The sequence below is a fragment of the Coptis chinensis genome, chromosome 6 (assembly GCF_015680905.1).
Source record: "Coptis chinensis isolate HL-2020 chromosome 6, ASM1568090v1, whole genome shotgun sequence".
NCBI lineage: Eukaryota > Viridiplantae > Streptophyta > Magnoliopsida > Ranunculales > Ranunculaceae > Coptis > Coptis chinensis.
In genome coordinates this window covers 76450117-76464861 of record NC_141461.1, presented here as the reverse complement: position 1 = coordinate 76464861, position 14745 = coordinate 76450117, and the positions used below count along the sequence as shown (strand labels likewise).

The window sequence follows — 14745 nt, the reverse complement described above, 5'->3', positions numbered from 1 at the left end:
ACGTGCATCGACGTGCATGATGCTAGTTTATGTAAAAAATATAACTTGTATTTGGAATAATATTTTGAATGTTTAACTTATATGTAAAATACACACGGATTTCCCCCTTCTTTCCTAATATTTATTTTGGTCTCCATTTCTTCCAGTTTTTCAAATGTGATTGTTTTTGTGTTCTTCATTCCTCGAGGCACGAATAGGCTAGAGACTTCTCCTCCATAAGCTCATTTGCTGTGGCATCCATCTTTGTCCTCGAAAATTCATCGATCTTGAGACCTGTTAGTTTGCAGAAATAAGTCGACCTTCATTTGCATTGAATGTTGTCTAAAATTGTTTAGGGTAGAGACCTCTCCATGAATAAGAATGTTTCAGTGGACATACTTAGATAACGTGAATATATATTGCATATCAAGTTATCAACCTATCGAACACAATGGAATGGCCTGAATATAGAAGGTGAAAGCAATCAATGATTATAGGTGTTGTCACTAATCTGTTAGCAACGTGGTCCTGTCTAGCTAGATGGCTCACAGTAATAAATAAAAAAAATGTTGTCAATATAGCAAAAATCCTACATTCCAATAAAACTGGATCAAAAGAACAACTTATCCTGGCTTCCACTCCAATATGGTACACCAAAGGCAAGTGATTTCACTTAAAACCTCTCAAATCTACGTTCCGTTTGTCATTTGCTTTTTCTTATAATTAGCTTTGATTGTGAACACATAGGTTAGTGAACTTACCCGGTACAATTGACCATTCCCCTTTCGCGCAAGTAACAGGAAAGGAGTAGATAAGCCCAGCTGGTATCCCATAAGATCCATCAGAGCACACTCCCATGGAAGTCCAAGTTCCCTGGACAGTATTACAATAATAATTTTGAAAAAAGAAATTAGCTGAAGTACCAGTAGTACAAAACAAAAATCTGCAATATCAAATGTAGGCTCATCTCGAGAGTCACCTGGGGGGTGCCAAGAACCCAATCACGTATGTGATCACAAGCGGCACTTGCAGCGGACAGTGCACTTGATAGTTTCCGGACTTTAATTATAGCCGCACCACGCTGTTGCACTGTTGTAATGAACTGGGTTTTCAGCCTAGCTTGATACAAAAGTTTGACAATTATCAGTAAATAGATAAGCATATAATCAAGCAAAGGACTGCTATACAGAAGTCCTCAGTACCTCACACAATCACATATCTTTCGAAAGGTAGATTAGGTTAGATTATCACCTTAGTGACTGTAAGTACATAATTCTTATCTATGGATCAAATAACCTTCTCAAAAGTCAAAACTAGGAATTACAAAACCATTAGCTGCAGAAGTATCAAATACGCAAGACTTGACCAAATACTCTCTTTCAAAAAACTCTTCTCGTTTTTCTTACTCTTCTTCTTGGATAGCTTAATAACATTTTCCATTGGAAAATGTGAAACAAATATATCTTAATCAACAATATAGTCAGTAAAACTTAGTTGGCAACTGTAATGAGTCAAGAGCTATTACCATTGGTCATTTGAGATGAGTTTGCTCACAGACATCTCCCCACTATTGGTAGTAACTGTTGCATGACTGACGTCGGGATATTGAGTCGAAGAATGGTTGCCCCATATGATGACATTTTTTACGTCATTAACTTGTACTCCTAACTTCTCTGAGATCTGCCCGAGAGCTCTGTTGTGATCGAGTCTTGTAAGGCAAGTAATGTTTTTTTCAGGAATTGAAGGGGCGAATTCTTTCAGAACGAGTGCATTTGTGTTAGCAGGATTGGCAACAACCAAGACCTAGATGAGAGAAAACCAAAAAATGTGCATTAGTCATGAAGTATATTAAAAGGAGATCACTCTGCTCCATGCATTATTCACTCGTATAACCATGAACATCATCTCAAAGGCAATAGCCGTGTATCAGAAATGCTAATGAACATTACAGAAAGCAAGTTATCCGGTTATAGTGTGACGTTAAACACTTTCTGCCAATCTTATCATCATTATATGTTCCAATGATAATGAGAAAACCAAAAAATGGGACAAACTTTAAAGGGACATGTGGGTATAATAGCCTATGATAGTCAAGTGACTACAAGGAAAATACCTATCAAATATCATATACATTTCCTACCTACAACAATATATTGATTGAGAAATATGCAGATTATTGAAAAAAAAAAATAATGGGAAATATACACAGCATTCCTGAGACATTCTAAAACACTTGATTTACCTTGCAGTTGGCAGCTGCATGCTCTTCCAAAGCTGATGCCTGGGCTTTGTAGATGGAGACATTTTTTGACATAACATTTTTCCTTTCCATTCCTTCCTTTCTTCGAAACCCACCAACCATAACTGCTATATCAGCACCAGTACAAGCTTCAACAACATCTGTGGTGGCAACAACACCTGTATAACGATATATTTACTCACACGTTAGAAATTTGCAATGTTGCATGCGACTTTGTAAATGAGTTTCTTAAATAAAAGACACAAGTAAACCTTTGAGAAGAGGGAAAGCAGCATCGATCAGTTCCATTTTCACCCCTTCCAAAGCCTCCTTACTTGGTTCAATATCAAGCATATGGAGAATTACAGGCTGATCTGGACCCAACATCACTCCTCTAGCAATCATTGGAGCAAGGGCATAGCCTATTTGCCCTGTATGAGTAGCAGATTACATATTATGTACATAACTCCTGAAATTTATGAATGAAAACCCCTCAAAATTATAAAAGGCTAATGCATCATATGACGGCCACCCTTCTCTTTCAGATATTATTTCTTGAAAATTTGCATTTCTGAGTGTTCTCTTAGATATCGAATAACAATTTATTGTCTTAATAGTATGCTGTATATATCCTTCTACACTATTGTCGTTTATCATTAATCTGTTTCTCCATTAAACTATACTTATTGGTTAGAATCTCCACATCTCCATTATAATTGCAGACGTTAGATCTCCCAACATAGCAGCCTTTTCACACTGTCAATAGATCAAGTTTCTATAACGCTATTCGATGAAATGTAGATTCCAAATTAAATGGTGAATGGGCATCACAGAAATAGTAGGGAACTAAATTAACTGAATAAACTTGAGGGTACAAGTGTTTACTATTTGATTCTCAATATCAATCAGATGAAATTCCTCATGTTTATAAGTTTATTCAGTGGGCTTTGAACAATGCTACCCCCTATAGTAAGACAGGCAATACTTAAATGTTGTTTTGGAAGATGGCAATACTTAAAAAAAGGACTCTTTCACCAAAACTGGCTATTAATTAGTTGAAGAAGGATAGAATCAACATACCTGCGGCGCCAGTCACGAGAACTATAACAGGGTCCTTCTCCATATTCAGTAAATTCAGCAAATATCTGATGATCTTCCATAAAAGAGCAAAACAAACAAAAACAACCAGAAACTTCTGAAGCAATACATAGTAATCTATTTCCAAATACATCTTTTAAGAACCTATAAATAATCTTATTAGCAATTCAGTACTCATTTATATATGTATTAGACCAAATCGATTAACCAAAGAATCCTATAAAAACCCATCAACCAAGACAATGCCAAAACAAAACCCATAACCATGATTTAAGAACAAAAAGATTACTTGATTCTCAAGTAATGAATTTCATCAAGCAAATTAGTTAATAAAATGGAAAACCAATAGTTCAAGCAACAGAACAAGACTCTATGAAAAATATAATGTAGTAAAAGAAATGAGGTTGAGAGGAAAGATGGTTTACCAAGAACCCTCATTGAATCTTTTGCCACTGTTGTATGCAGAAAGCTTGTGCCTGAAGTTTGAAGACTTAAAAGTTAAAACAAAAAAAAAAAAACGGGGAAAATATGGGAAAACATACAGAACAGTGAGGGTTGGGAGAGATTGGTAATGTTATGATAATGGAGAATTTAAATAAGATGTTCAAATCTATGCAGCAGTTTTTACAGTAGTTCAAAAGTGTGCATGCCAAACGTATAGCTTTTTTCGATAATACAAACGTATAGTTGGTTAGGAGTTAGGAGTTAGGAGTTAGGAGTTAGGACTAGGGAGCAGCATGAACATGTTAAAAAATGAAACTAAAGTTGATAGGCCAGCTCCTCTTATATTATATAAGACAGATTCTTGACACATTGCTGACTTGATTTAATATAAATGTGTTTGTAAATCAGAAGATTGATTAGGCATTTTTCTTTTCTATACAAGTACATCTTATAATACATTGCATTGGTACGACAAATTCTCCGCTATATAACTAATGGTGTGTTTGTTAAATTTTAACTCATGGAAAGGAAAGGAAATAAAATGGGTGATCCACTATGGAATGGAATGGAAAGGAAATAATTTTAAATAGTATGTGTTTGGTAAACTGGGAAAAGGAAAGTAAAAACTGGGGAAAAGAATAATCACTGTGGAAAAGAATAATTGTATTGTTGGGTCATGGGTGTATTAGTAGTAAGTCCCTATCTATTTATTTCTTTTCCTTTCCTTTCCACAAAATTTTCAGGAGTTAGCTAAGGACACAAAACCTTTTCCATTTGTTTCCATATGGAAAAGCCCATTTTCTTTCAATAGGTAAACAAACGCCTTAAAAAATATAGAAAAAGTTGACCACTCTTATTTTCCTTTCCTTTCCATAGTGTTTCCATCATAACAAACACACCCTAAGTTTCAAAGTAGAGCTACATATTTGCTACTTGGACCGAGAGCCCAGATATTATGCTGTTATTCAGAGTGCTGGAGTATTATTTTGCATATAGTATGGTCCTAATATCAATCGTGACAGGACTAGACAAATACCTTGCAGATGTATTCTACAAGATACACGATAGATGAAACTACCTAGCATCCCCTGTTATAAACCTGCATCACCAACTTCAATACCTTCATCACTGGTATAAAGCTTTTGCGTCGCAACTCTTAACAGTAACTTGCCTTACAAAGATTTGAAGGAAGAAATGTTGGAATAGAAAAAAGTACACAGAAAAACGATTGGGAAAAACGATTCAACTGATGACTAAACAAGCTTATATATCGTCATAGCTATCAGCTATTCAGCACCACTGAAACTATGCAAAATCACAAACTTTCCAAAGTATGCATGACAGCACTATGAAAGCGGATCGGAGATAATATCAAGTCAACAACAATAACTTATCCACGGTCTGATGTAAAATCAATAACCTTCAAAGTTCAAACTGAAGAAAACAGTAAATGATTTGATTATTACATCAAATCTCTCCCTTAGGTACTGCTAAGCAAAGCTTACTGCAATGGAATACAAAGGTCAGAACAATGTACTGAATTTTAATATGAACTTCTCCTCTTCATTGTTTTTTCTGTATCTGGTTACTCTCTTCTGTAAATTTATTAAGTATGATATTTTTTTAAAAATAAAAATCCTCAAAGTTTCATCATCCAGTTGGCTGTCAGATACTCGAGATTGGATGTAAATGGCTCCACTGCTCCTTTCAGATCCGCTTATTTCCTGCAAAAATTACAATTTAAGATACAAAAGGAAACTAAAACTCTAGAAAAATAAAAAGAAAAGACTTGCAACTTCAATGCAATACATAAAGTGGGGACAGATTTCTCCAGTAAATGGTTTGCACTATTCCAGTAGAAAAGGTTTCCTTTTTGCCAATGAAATCACACAAACACCCTTACAGGTACCTGACCTTTTAATGTGAAATTACATACTACAGTCCCATCCCATCTATTGTATTGTCAACACACATACTGTAAACCCATACGTGCATAAAATTTTCATGTTAAGAGAAATCAGGGGAAAGCCCAATACTGTATTATACCATCTGTAACAAATAATTGCGTCAGTCCTTGTTTCGCAAGAGCAGAATATATTATTGTTGAAACAAATCTTTAAGAAAAATAAAACAAGTTTTTAATTTCAACGGAAGATTCATGATGCTAAACACTAACAATAAACAATGACTTTGTTTATAATGCAATAATGTAATGCAACGTAGTAAACTATAAGTATTCAAACTTGAGTTCTCCATTATATCCCTACCGCTCAAAGATTTGCTCCTGTACTGACGTTTTGTGCCTTTTCCATCTGAGACAGCAGGTGTCCTAGAGAAGGAAGTTTCCAAGCCTTCTAATAACTGCACGGACACCATTCACTAAGTTACTTAACTTTGAAAATATAGTTCAATGCCCACAAGTAACAAGAGTAACAGTAAACAGTAGTTTCTTTGCATACAAGACCTCATCAGAAGGAAAACAATCGTAAATAGTTTATATAATTATAGCCTTATAGGGCCAAAACTAACATGTGGACAGCAACAATAATTACTTTATCTAGAATTGCAAGTCCCATCTCATAATACTAAATAGCTATAAACCACAGGTTTTCTCATGCTCGTGGGGAAGTGCTAAACACACTAGATAACAGCTGTAAGCTACCGTGTTACAAAGCTTTTCTGGAGTCTCGCACAACAATTTTACCTACAGGCAAAAAGAAATCTTTGAATAGGTTACAGTAGCATATCAAGGGGTATGCAGGAACCATCCACTCACTCATATAGCCATACAAGCGCAAACTATGGTAGGTTGCAAAAGAACTCCGTACAAGGTAATCAAATTATCAGATGTCCAGTTAAAAGACATAGAACTAAAACAGTAATGAGTCACAACAACCATGCTTATGGGGGAAAACCCAATTTATTTTTGCACAATGAGATTGCTATAAACTGAAACTGAACAAAGAGCAAACACATGAGATTGAAAGGGTTTACCCTTGTAGTTGGCTGAATTTTGCGATGGGATCTCCTGGGCTCAGAGGCATCAGAAACTAACTTTCCAGGATTATTATTATGGCTAGATTCCATCACTTCTTTGCCAGCATCATAATTTCCCAACTTATATCGCTTATGATGTGAAGTATCACCCTGACATCGTCAAAGATATAACTTATAACATATAGGATAATAAGACCGGGTCAAAGGATGACTAAAATAAACTCAAGCATAAGTATATTACAACTTACATAATATTTTAAACCCAAAAAATACAAAACTAATATTTTCAACCCAAAAAATTATACAACCTCACTGGAGTAGCCGATGGTTCCCATAGAACTGGACCATTCAATCCAATGATCATCTTTCCATATGAGAGATGGGCGAAGATGAAAGGCTTGAATATTAAATCTCTCTCCTTGAGCTGCATAACAATTAAACGAAAAAAGCATCTGATATATCTATAGCAAACATGGGGACACCATATAAAGGGTAAATGTTGCTATAACATACCAAAATGCAAAAAATGCATACTCGTTAATATACATACCAGGAAACTGAATGGTATAATAAGTTTCAATCCCATTGGTCCTTTCTTTGATGATTCCTTCCAACCAACTGTAAAAAAAATGAAGATTATGTGGATCATTCAGTGAATGTATGAGACCTTGTCCTCTTTTGGAAAAAAAAAACATTGTTTCAACAATAAGGTTTTCACAAATAACCACACACACATCTAAATCACATTAACACGGATAGGCGTGTCCAAATCAGACACGGATATGAAGCGTCTGACATGGCGAAATATCAAATATTGAGGTACATCACATACAATATGTGTCCAATACGTGGATAGGTGTCCGACATGGATTTTTTCAAAATATGGTGTGCCCATGTTTATACCATGCCCCATGCCCCTTTACAAGTTGAATTAAGGGCTCTGATACTTTGTAGGTATGATTTTACCACAATAAAGATCATATCCACAAATTTGAGATCATTTCGAGAATACTATTCATCACAAAAGTTGTTTTAAAACTGGGAATTCATTTTAACGATCAGAAATTAATATTCCCCATTTCCCCCTCTTTTGGCATTGTTACAAAATTTCAAAAGAGTCCATCTTTTGCAAGGATGTTCTTTGTGGTGGGCAGATGACATCCACAAAAAATCAACTCGCAACTAAATTTGTAGAGTGAGATCGAGGCTGTTGTATAATAGGCTCCATATCACTCTTACAAATTTTGTTAAGAAGCCGAATGCAAAAGGTCAAGCCTTAAATAGATTTGTAGGGTCTGTTGCTTCATTTAAGTACCATTGGAGCATTGGCTATATACTAAGGAATGCACTAAGTGAAGCTAATCAGCAGGGGCAGAATGTGGAATTGCAGGTTACTCCAAAGAAGCCCAATTTAATAAAGAGCGTTAGAGCAAATAATCTCAGATACTGATACCAAAGTAGAGAGACTTTTTGAACTCTCGGAATTTAAAATCATCTTGGCTTTCAAAAAGCCTATTTTTATTTGCAGAACTTTTATTTTCTAGTTCTAGTACTGTACATAGGTCATAGTACTCGTAGATCATGCAAATGTAGCTGCGCATTCCATGGCTAGTCGAGCTTTAATTGTACTTTGCTGTTAATATGGATGCTCATATTGCTGCCAATTGGCTCTATGATCATCTGGAGCGTGACAGTTCATAATCTTCAGCAATAAATAGCTACTGATTACCAAAAAAAGCGAAACACACTGTACTAACAATACAAGATATAAATAGATAATAGTGCATGCTTACCCATTACACATAAATGCATCTACCCTATCTCCAATGCACCAAGTATGATCCCCTCTGGCATCTCTTCGTCTGTTCCTTGTTCCTTCATAATTGATGGCAGTCGTGAGCTGGGCTAGGCGTATCTTAGGAGGTTTACCGCTTTCTTCTGTAAGCGACACCCACTCCTTTTCACGACTGTTTCCTTCAAAAATAAAAATTCAAGCAACATTATGTGATATAAGTGGATTCCACTCTCTCAGGTTAGCAGATATAAGACTTTTCATATGAAAGGGCTCCTATGAAGCACGAACAATGACACAAACACGGACGCGGCGACATGAGCATATCCTAAAAAAGTATAGCGCGAACACGGCAAGGACACAGATATTAAATAATATTTTAAAGTTTACTTTTATTGATGTAACATTAGATTTTAAGTAATATTATAATAATCCATGATTCATAAACATAGGAACAATAGAAAGAGTCATAAAGACATCTCACATAACTATTTAAGTCATGTCCGTGTCCAAACTACACTAGCAGGTGGGACACGCATGTGCCATATCGGACATGTGTCCAAGCCATGTCCGTATCCTTGACCGACACTGACACTGGAATTTCAGAGGTGTCCGTGCTTTGGAGAAAGGCTCTAATCCACTGAAAGCACTAAAAAAATTGTAATCAACTGGATTAAAAGACAGATTCTTTACGCTTCATTTTCTTACCTTCAACTGTGAATGATACTCTATAATGGACATACGCTTTACCATTGTGCAAATCCAGCACTTTCGCTGGAAACCATATTCCGTTAAAACCCTCTGTATCCACTTGAACCTACAAGTTTTGAAAAACATTTGTATATAAAGTCAGGATAAGGTAACCAATATTCATATATAAAAGCGTCTTCACACCCTCTGTACATATCCACAATTATATCTTCACTAATCTAAATATCCTATATGCCGATCACAACATTAAGGCCGGTAAGACAAGGTTAAATCACCTCACCATGCTATTTGGGATAGAAATGTCAATCTCCCCGGATATCCAAAGTGATATGACCTAACCACCACAAGGACTGCTATATTTTTCTTTACACTAATGCCCCTTTATGAAAATGTAAGAAAATCACTAGGATGCAAAAGGACACTCTCCTTACCAGCCGACATCCTCATATGGATATCACTGTCAAGAGCAATGACTAGGATGCTGGTTTAGCTCACATAAATGCATATCAGATTCAGCTCACATACCTCTACCAGGGAACTCTTCTCGATTTCACTTTTTTGAGAATGCAATACTTCACCTCGTCCTTCAGTTTCTTTCTCAATTAATGGCTGCACATTCCTGTCAATTCCATCTCCAACTAAGCTAGCTCTCTCTCCCTCAGTACTCTTATTAATTTTCGAGAGTATTTCAGAAGTGACCTGTTGTCCTTTCCAATGACCATCTGCACAAGCTTCTAGTAACCCCGCCAATGTTAGAGGAAGAGGTTCACCCATGGACAAGATTGCTTTTGCATGTGATACAGCGTCTGCTACCAGCTTCACTGCTTCAACTAATGCATCTAGAGTCCCAGCTCGTTTTCCAGCAGCTGAGGCAGTTTCAGCACTTCCAGCCTCCTCTTCAGATAAAGTTAATGCATTCAAATTTTTAGCCCTGTTCTTCTCCTTGCAACCTGATTCAGGAGTTACACTGTCTCTCGCAGTATCGAGGAACAGAGTTTCAGATCTTTTCCTGGAACTTTTTGAGTTACATGAAACCAAAGCCTCGTCAACGTTCAACTTAGCATCTAAAGCCATGTCTGAAGCAACCTTAGCCAGATGATCAAATGCATGAAACTGTACTGTTTGACTTTGAGCAACTGAAACTTTCTTCCCAAGCACCTCAGATGCAACACTATTTTCCTTTATGAAACCTCCAGTTCCGTCTAGGTAGCCCACTCCACCATGAGAGGGATCACTGCAATTTAAAATAGTAGGATCATGACATGTGGGCCCATCAGTATTTACATTACTCCTTCCAGGTTTCAGGAGATGAGACTCTGCATTTCCTTCAGGTACATGGGTTGCTCTAGCAGGGTCCTCGTTAACATTTACAAACTTACCTGCAGAAATGAGACCATCATTAACAAAGTCCCTAATCTTAACATTTTCCGATTTCCCTTATCAAACCTTTACTTCTCAACTAGTAGGAACACGCCACAAGTATGAATATAGCTTATAAGTTACAACTGCTTCCTAGTTTAAAGTTTTAAAAAGTCGAAATTCAGAAAAGACAAATGAAGACAACACAAAAGCAAATTCTAGAGTATGGAGGGACCTCTAGGTTGAGTCAGATTCTAAAGCTGGTGACAGTGTTTTTCATTTTGTTTTGTTTTTTTGTTTTTTTTCTTTTGGATCAGGACGTGGATATAGCGACACATATTAAACCTTCGAAAAACCCAAGACGTGGATACAGCTGCAAAATATTAAATCTTTTCGTAGCTAGTATTTGTCAATATTGTGGTTATCTTATGAAAGGGTTTCGGATCCCTAATAAGTCCCTTATTCTTCCTCTATTTTTAAAAGGTTTCAGACAGCTCCATACTTAAACCGTGATTATGCCGTGCTGACACAAAAAACGTTTTTTACAAAAATGACATCGACATTTCATAGCTTTCTTTGAAGATAGCAAGGCTTATTTGGGACTGGTTATCCCTATGCATAAATCAAAGAATTAGAAAACTTTTAACACGAGATATTCATTACATCAAACCAAAGCATAACGGGAGATTGTTACTATGTGGGCCAGAAAGGGCGGACTACTTCGATGCTAAAAAGGAAATTTTTGAAAAATAATCAATAATAAAATATATAGATCGGTTTACACTCAATTGTAATATAAGCACACTATGCAAATGGGATCTCTTGTATCAGGACATAACGAAATGTGGGCCACATCATTACACAAAAGACATGGAAACAGGAAGGCCAAATTCTCAAAGGAGCCATAAGAATGGACCGTAACTTCAAGCTAAATGACTAAAACCGGATTTTAACTCACCAAAAAGACGAACAGGTGGCATTTTCAATCTTCACCCAGATGAACACTGCAGTGTGGCACTTTCTGATTTATATTCCCTCCCAAAACCTGCAAAAGGGAATATAGTCAATATACAAGACTGCATTACTCTTAAAAAACAAACTAAGGGAGGGTAAGCCAGCCTTAAACAGCCAGAAGGCAATTTTTCTTCTCCTCAAAACGTACCTTAGGGAGCTGCAATCCTTAAGTTTGGGTCTAGTACCCTCAAAATACCGTCAGGGACAGATAACAAGGTAAATAAAAGGAATTGAAAAGAAAGAAGAATACACGGATTCAGAGAGCTGTATGCTCTAATAGCTGTGAAGCAGAAAGAAGAGAGGACTCAAAACATAGATTGGTCCGGCCTCCGTTTCATACATTTATATACAAAAGTAACCTAATGTAGCCAATGACATGTAAACCTTAGGTGCCACGTGGGCCCACGCCTTACATGTAAAAGGAAATAGAAATAATACTCTCAAGGCAGCCTTAAAATCAAACAGCCATGCATCAAACAGCCAAAAACAGACTAGACAAGGGCTCAAACTCACCAAAAAGCAGCATTAAGGGATGTTGAAACCTTCAAACCATGAAGCAGCAGAAAGGGACAATGGAAACCACACAGTTCTTTACACTAAATTACATGAGTTCCATTGTCGAAAATTGCTGATTCATATTGGACAACATGTCAAAGTGCATTCCAATGTAGTGCTCTATACGCTAATTCATGCTTTGATAGGCAAATATTTCAATATCAAATTTACTCTTATAGATACCTTTTAATTATAATGTAATCAAAATTGGTGGTGCTAAAGTTGTCTAGGCATCTCATCTTTTTCCATATTAAGTCTCTTTCTAAAATGCCAAGAGAGGTAAAACGTGTGCATTTAAGGAGACGGTAATCAAATAAAATATACCAGACCTACCAGATTTATAACTTCAGTCAAGTTTGACCATATTATAGATGATAAATTGTGATTTCACAATCTGATCCTATTTATTTCCTCTTCTTTCTAATTTTTTTCTTTTTCCTATCTAAATTTCAAAAAACATAATTTCAGTCCACAAAATGGAATTTTCAAAAAAATATTACCACCGAAAAATTCGCATCATAGTCTTAAATGATGCCCATCTATAGAGAGAGATAGATACTTTAAATGCACATGGCCTGCATACACAGCTCTTGTACACTAGTTGATAGAACCTCCACGATAATGAATCTAAGGGTGACATTTTGTGAGCATGATCTATTACTTCTAGCTTTGTATAAAATAGATATTAAACTAAAAAAAATGGAGTGGCCATTAATTCTCAAAAAACTCTTCCAACTTTTGATAGAGTTGGAAACTTATAACAGAGGTTTTCTACAATGATGATCCCTATTGACAAGATAATTCTCAACATACATCAACCTTCAACTTAGCTCCAAAACAAATAAAACGATTAAAAAAACAAAATAATAAAGAAACAACAAACGTACAAAAGAACCTAATAAAGAAACAACCTAAGAAATGGAGAAACAAAACTCTTTACTGTTTTAACACCTAAATTATGCCATTAAAATGGTATACTGATAAAAAATTATGAGCACGGATGTGTGATCATTTTCAGTCTAAGTAGAGTCATGCCAGACTTGTAACGGTATGTGACACCAACAAGTTTCCACGTCCATCATACATAGTACCATATATAATAAGAAGCCTAGAGAATGCAAACAATTAAATACCTTTTGTACATGCAAGTTCATTTTCGTGCTTCATTGCTGAACTAAATTTGTTGTCTTTTTGGTATTTTTGCCAACATAATGAGATTCCAAGGCAGATGAGTCAGGTTTTATGCCTGTAACAAAAAATTTAGAGTTAATTCGTGCAAAAGAATATGCCCTGATTATATTACATATACACATAAAGACATTGCCTCTCCTTATCCAAAATATTGGCTCCATAACAAGAATTCTCTCAACACTCAACTCCTTCTAAATCTATTCCTCTGACAAAGAGTCGTCAATAACAAGATATATATGTTCACTAAGAATATTTAATAACAAGCCAGGGCGAAACTTCATTTAATTTTAGAGAAAAAAAGGCCACAGATACTAATTAGAATATAATTATTACCACAAAAAAACTGGTAGCTCTGTCACACCTTCAACTTTGAATCCAACCGACCAAACATCTTGCTTTAATAGTGAGTCCATGGCCAAACAAGTTTATTATTTCACAACAACATACTTCTCCTCTCTGAACTACTTCTTTACCAATTAGAAAATTCGCCATTGTTGTTTTTATCAAATGACTTTAAGTTCACTGGCTCATCCTAATTGACTGAGAAAAGCTTTCTAGGCAAAATGAAACAAACATGATCCAACAGTATTTGAACGAACCTTTATACCATTGTCTTCCTCGGGAGAATCTGCAATCCACAAGACCGAACTTGGAACTCTCTTCACCATCCACATAACAATAAGTCATCCCTGGAATAAACTCTATTCGATTGAGTTTACACAATTCTGTTGATAAATTTTTACAGTTTCCCCAAGCCCAAATATTTTAGCCACCATTAAATTCATATACTTTCAATCTTTCTCAATCCTAATTGTTATGATTTAGTTAATCCAATGTTTTTGGGTTTTAAGCTTTCGTATTTTTTTAGAGATAAAAATTGTTAGTTTTGAAATAGAGATTAGTAATTCTACTACTAAAGAGATTGATGGAAGTGTCATACTAATTGATCTTTGTTTATAGATAACTTAGATTGGTTAGGGGTTTAATAAAGATTGAAATTTTGTTTTCAAATATTACAAAGTAGACAACTTTAATACAATACTATTTGAAAACATGAATATGGACAAAAAAAACTAATAATAAATAGTAGTTTGGTCCAACATTGCAAAAATCATACAGTCAGTTTGGAGTGGAAAAAAAATTTGGTCCCCGTATTGTCAAAACGTGCAAAGTTTGATACTCTTTTTAGTCATTTTTCATTCTTATTCATTAAAACCATGTTTCCAATTTCTTTAGTTTATTGGTTGATTTTTAATTCTTAGTTTAAAAGTAGTTTAGTAAAGCAACAACAAAAAATCATATTACTCTCGTTGACTCTAGTTTTTAGTTTTAGTGTTCTTGGTGTGGGACCGATACTTTTACTAGA

General features: G+C 35.5%; 2 protein-coding genes across 5 annotated transcripts; both read right to left on the bottom strand.

The window, feature by feature from the left end:
* Window positions 1-26: 26 nt before the first annotated feature.
* Window positions 27-3988, bottom strand: LOC147494530 (malate dehydrogenase, cytoplasmic-like). 3 transcript variants are annotated; one of them, XM_086568975.1, is made up of 8 exons: window positions 3742-3988; window positions 3299-3371; window positions 2491-2649; window positions 2222-2397; window positions 1505-1782; window positions 959-1094; window positions 741-852; window positions 27-273 (listed from the first exon to the last, which is right to left on the bottom strand). In XM_086568975.1, the coding sequence occupies exons 2-8, from the start codon at window positions 3339-3341 to the stop codon at window positions 176-178; spliced, it is 1002 nt and encodes a 333-aa protein (XP_086425101.1). In that variant the 5' UTR covers window positions 3342-3371; window positions 3742-3988; the 3' UTR covers window positions 27-175. The 3 variants fall into 3 exon arrangements, with proteins under 3 accessions (XP_086425101.1, XP_086425100.1, XP_086425099.1); XM_086568974.1 differs by lacking the exon at window positions 3742-3988 and having other exon boundaries at window positions 2554-2649; window positions 3299-3708; XM_086568973.1 differs by lacking the exon at window positions 3742-3988 and having other exon boundaries at window positions 3299-3693.
* A 1138-nt stretch (window positions 3989-5126) lies between these two features.
* LOC147494529 (uncharacterized) lies at window positions 5127-14472 on the bottom strand. 2 transcript variants are annotated; one of them, XM_086568971.1, is made up of 11 exons: window positions 13979-14472; window positions 13322-13434; window positions 11578-11664; window positions 9786-10639; window positions 9258-9366; window positions 8551-8731; window positions 7308-7375; window positions 7066-7181; window positions 6755-6907; window positions 6028-6121; window positions 5127-5484 (listed from the first exon to the last, which is right to left on the bottom strand). In XM_086568971.1, exons 3-11 carry the CDS (start codon window positions 11597-11599, stop codon window positions 5468-5470), a joined length of 1614 nt encoding a protein of 537 aa, XP_086425097.1. In that variant the 5' UTR covers window positions 11600-11664; window positions 13322-13434; window positions 13979-14472; the 3' UTR covers window positions 5127-5467. The 2 variants fall into 2 exon arrangements, with proteins under 2 accessions (XP_086425097.1, XP_086425098.1); XM_086568972.1 differs by having other exon boundaries at window positions 13987-14472.
* Between the last annotated feature and the right edge of the window lie 273 nt (window positions 14473-14745).

What these genes read in the sequence shown, in the direction of transcription:
- LOC147494530 (XM_086568973.1), bottom strand. Translation starts at nt 3,449, where the DNA reads ATGTATTTGGAAATAGATTACTATGTATTGCTTCAGAAGTTTCTGGTT. An exon ending in TGCTTTCCCTCTTCTCAAAG is followed by an intron (nt 2,398 to 2,490) that starts GTTTACTTGTGT and finishes ATCGTTATACAG; the next exon opens with GTGTTGTTGCCACCACAGAT. An exon ending in GGGTTCTTGGCACCCCCCAG is followed by an intron (nt 853 to 958) that starts GTGACTCTCGAG and finishes AATACTGTCCAG; the next exon opens with GGAACTTGGACTTCCATGGG.
- LOC147494529 (XM_086568971.1), bottom strand. Translation starts at nt 11,599, where the DNA reads ATGCCACCTGTTCGTCTTTTTG. An exon ending in AGTATCATTCACAGTTGAAG is followed by an intron (nt 8,732 to 9,257) that starts GTAAGAAAATGA and finishes TTATTTTTGAAG; the next exon opens with GAAACAGTCGTGAAAAGGAG. An exon ending in AAATTCAGCCAACTACAAGG is followed by an intron (nt 6,122 to 6,754) that starts GTAAACCCTTTC and finishes GTGTCCGTGCAG; the next exon opens with TTATTAGAAGGCTTGGAAAC.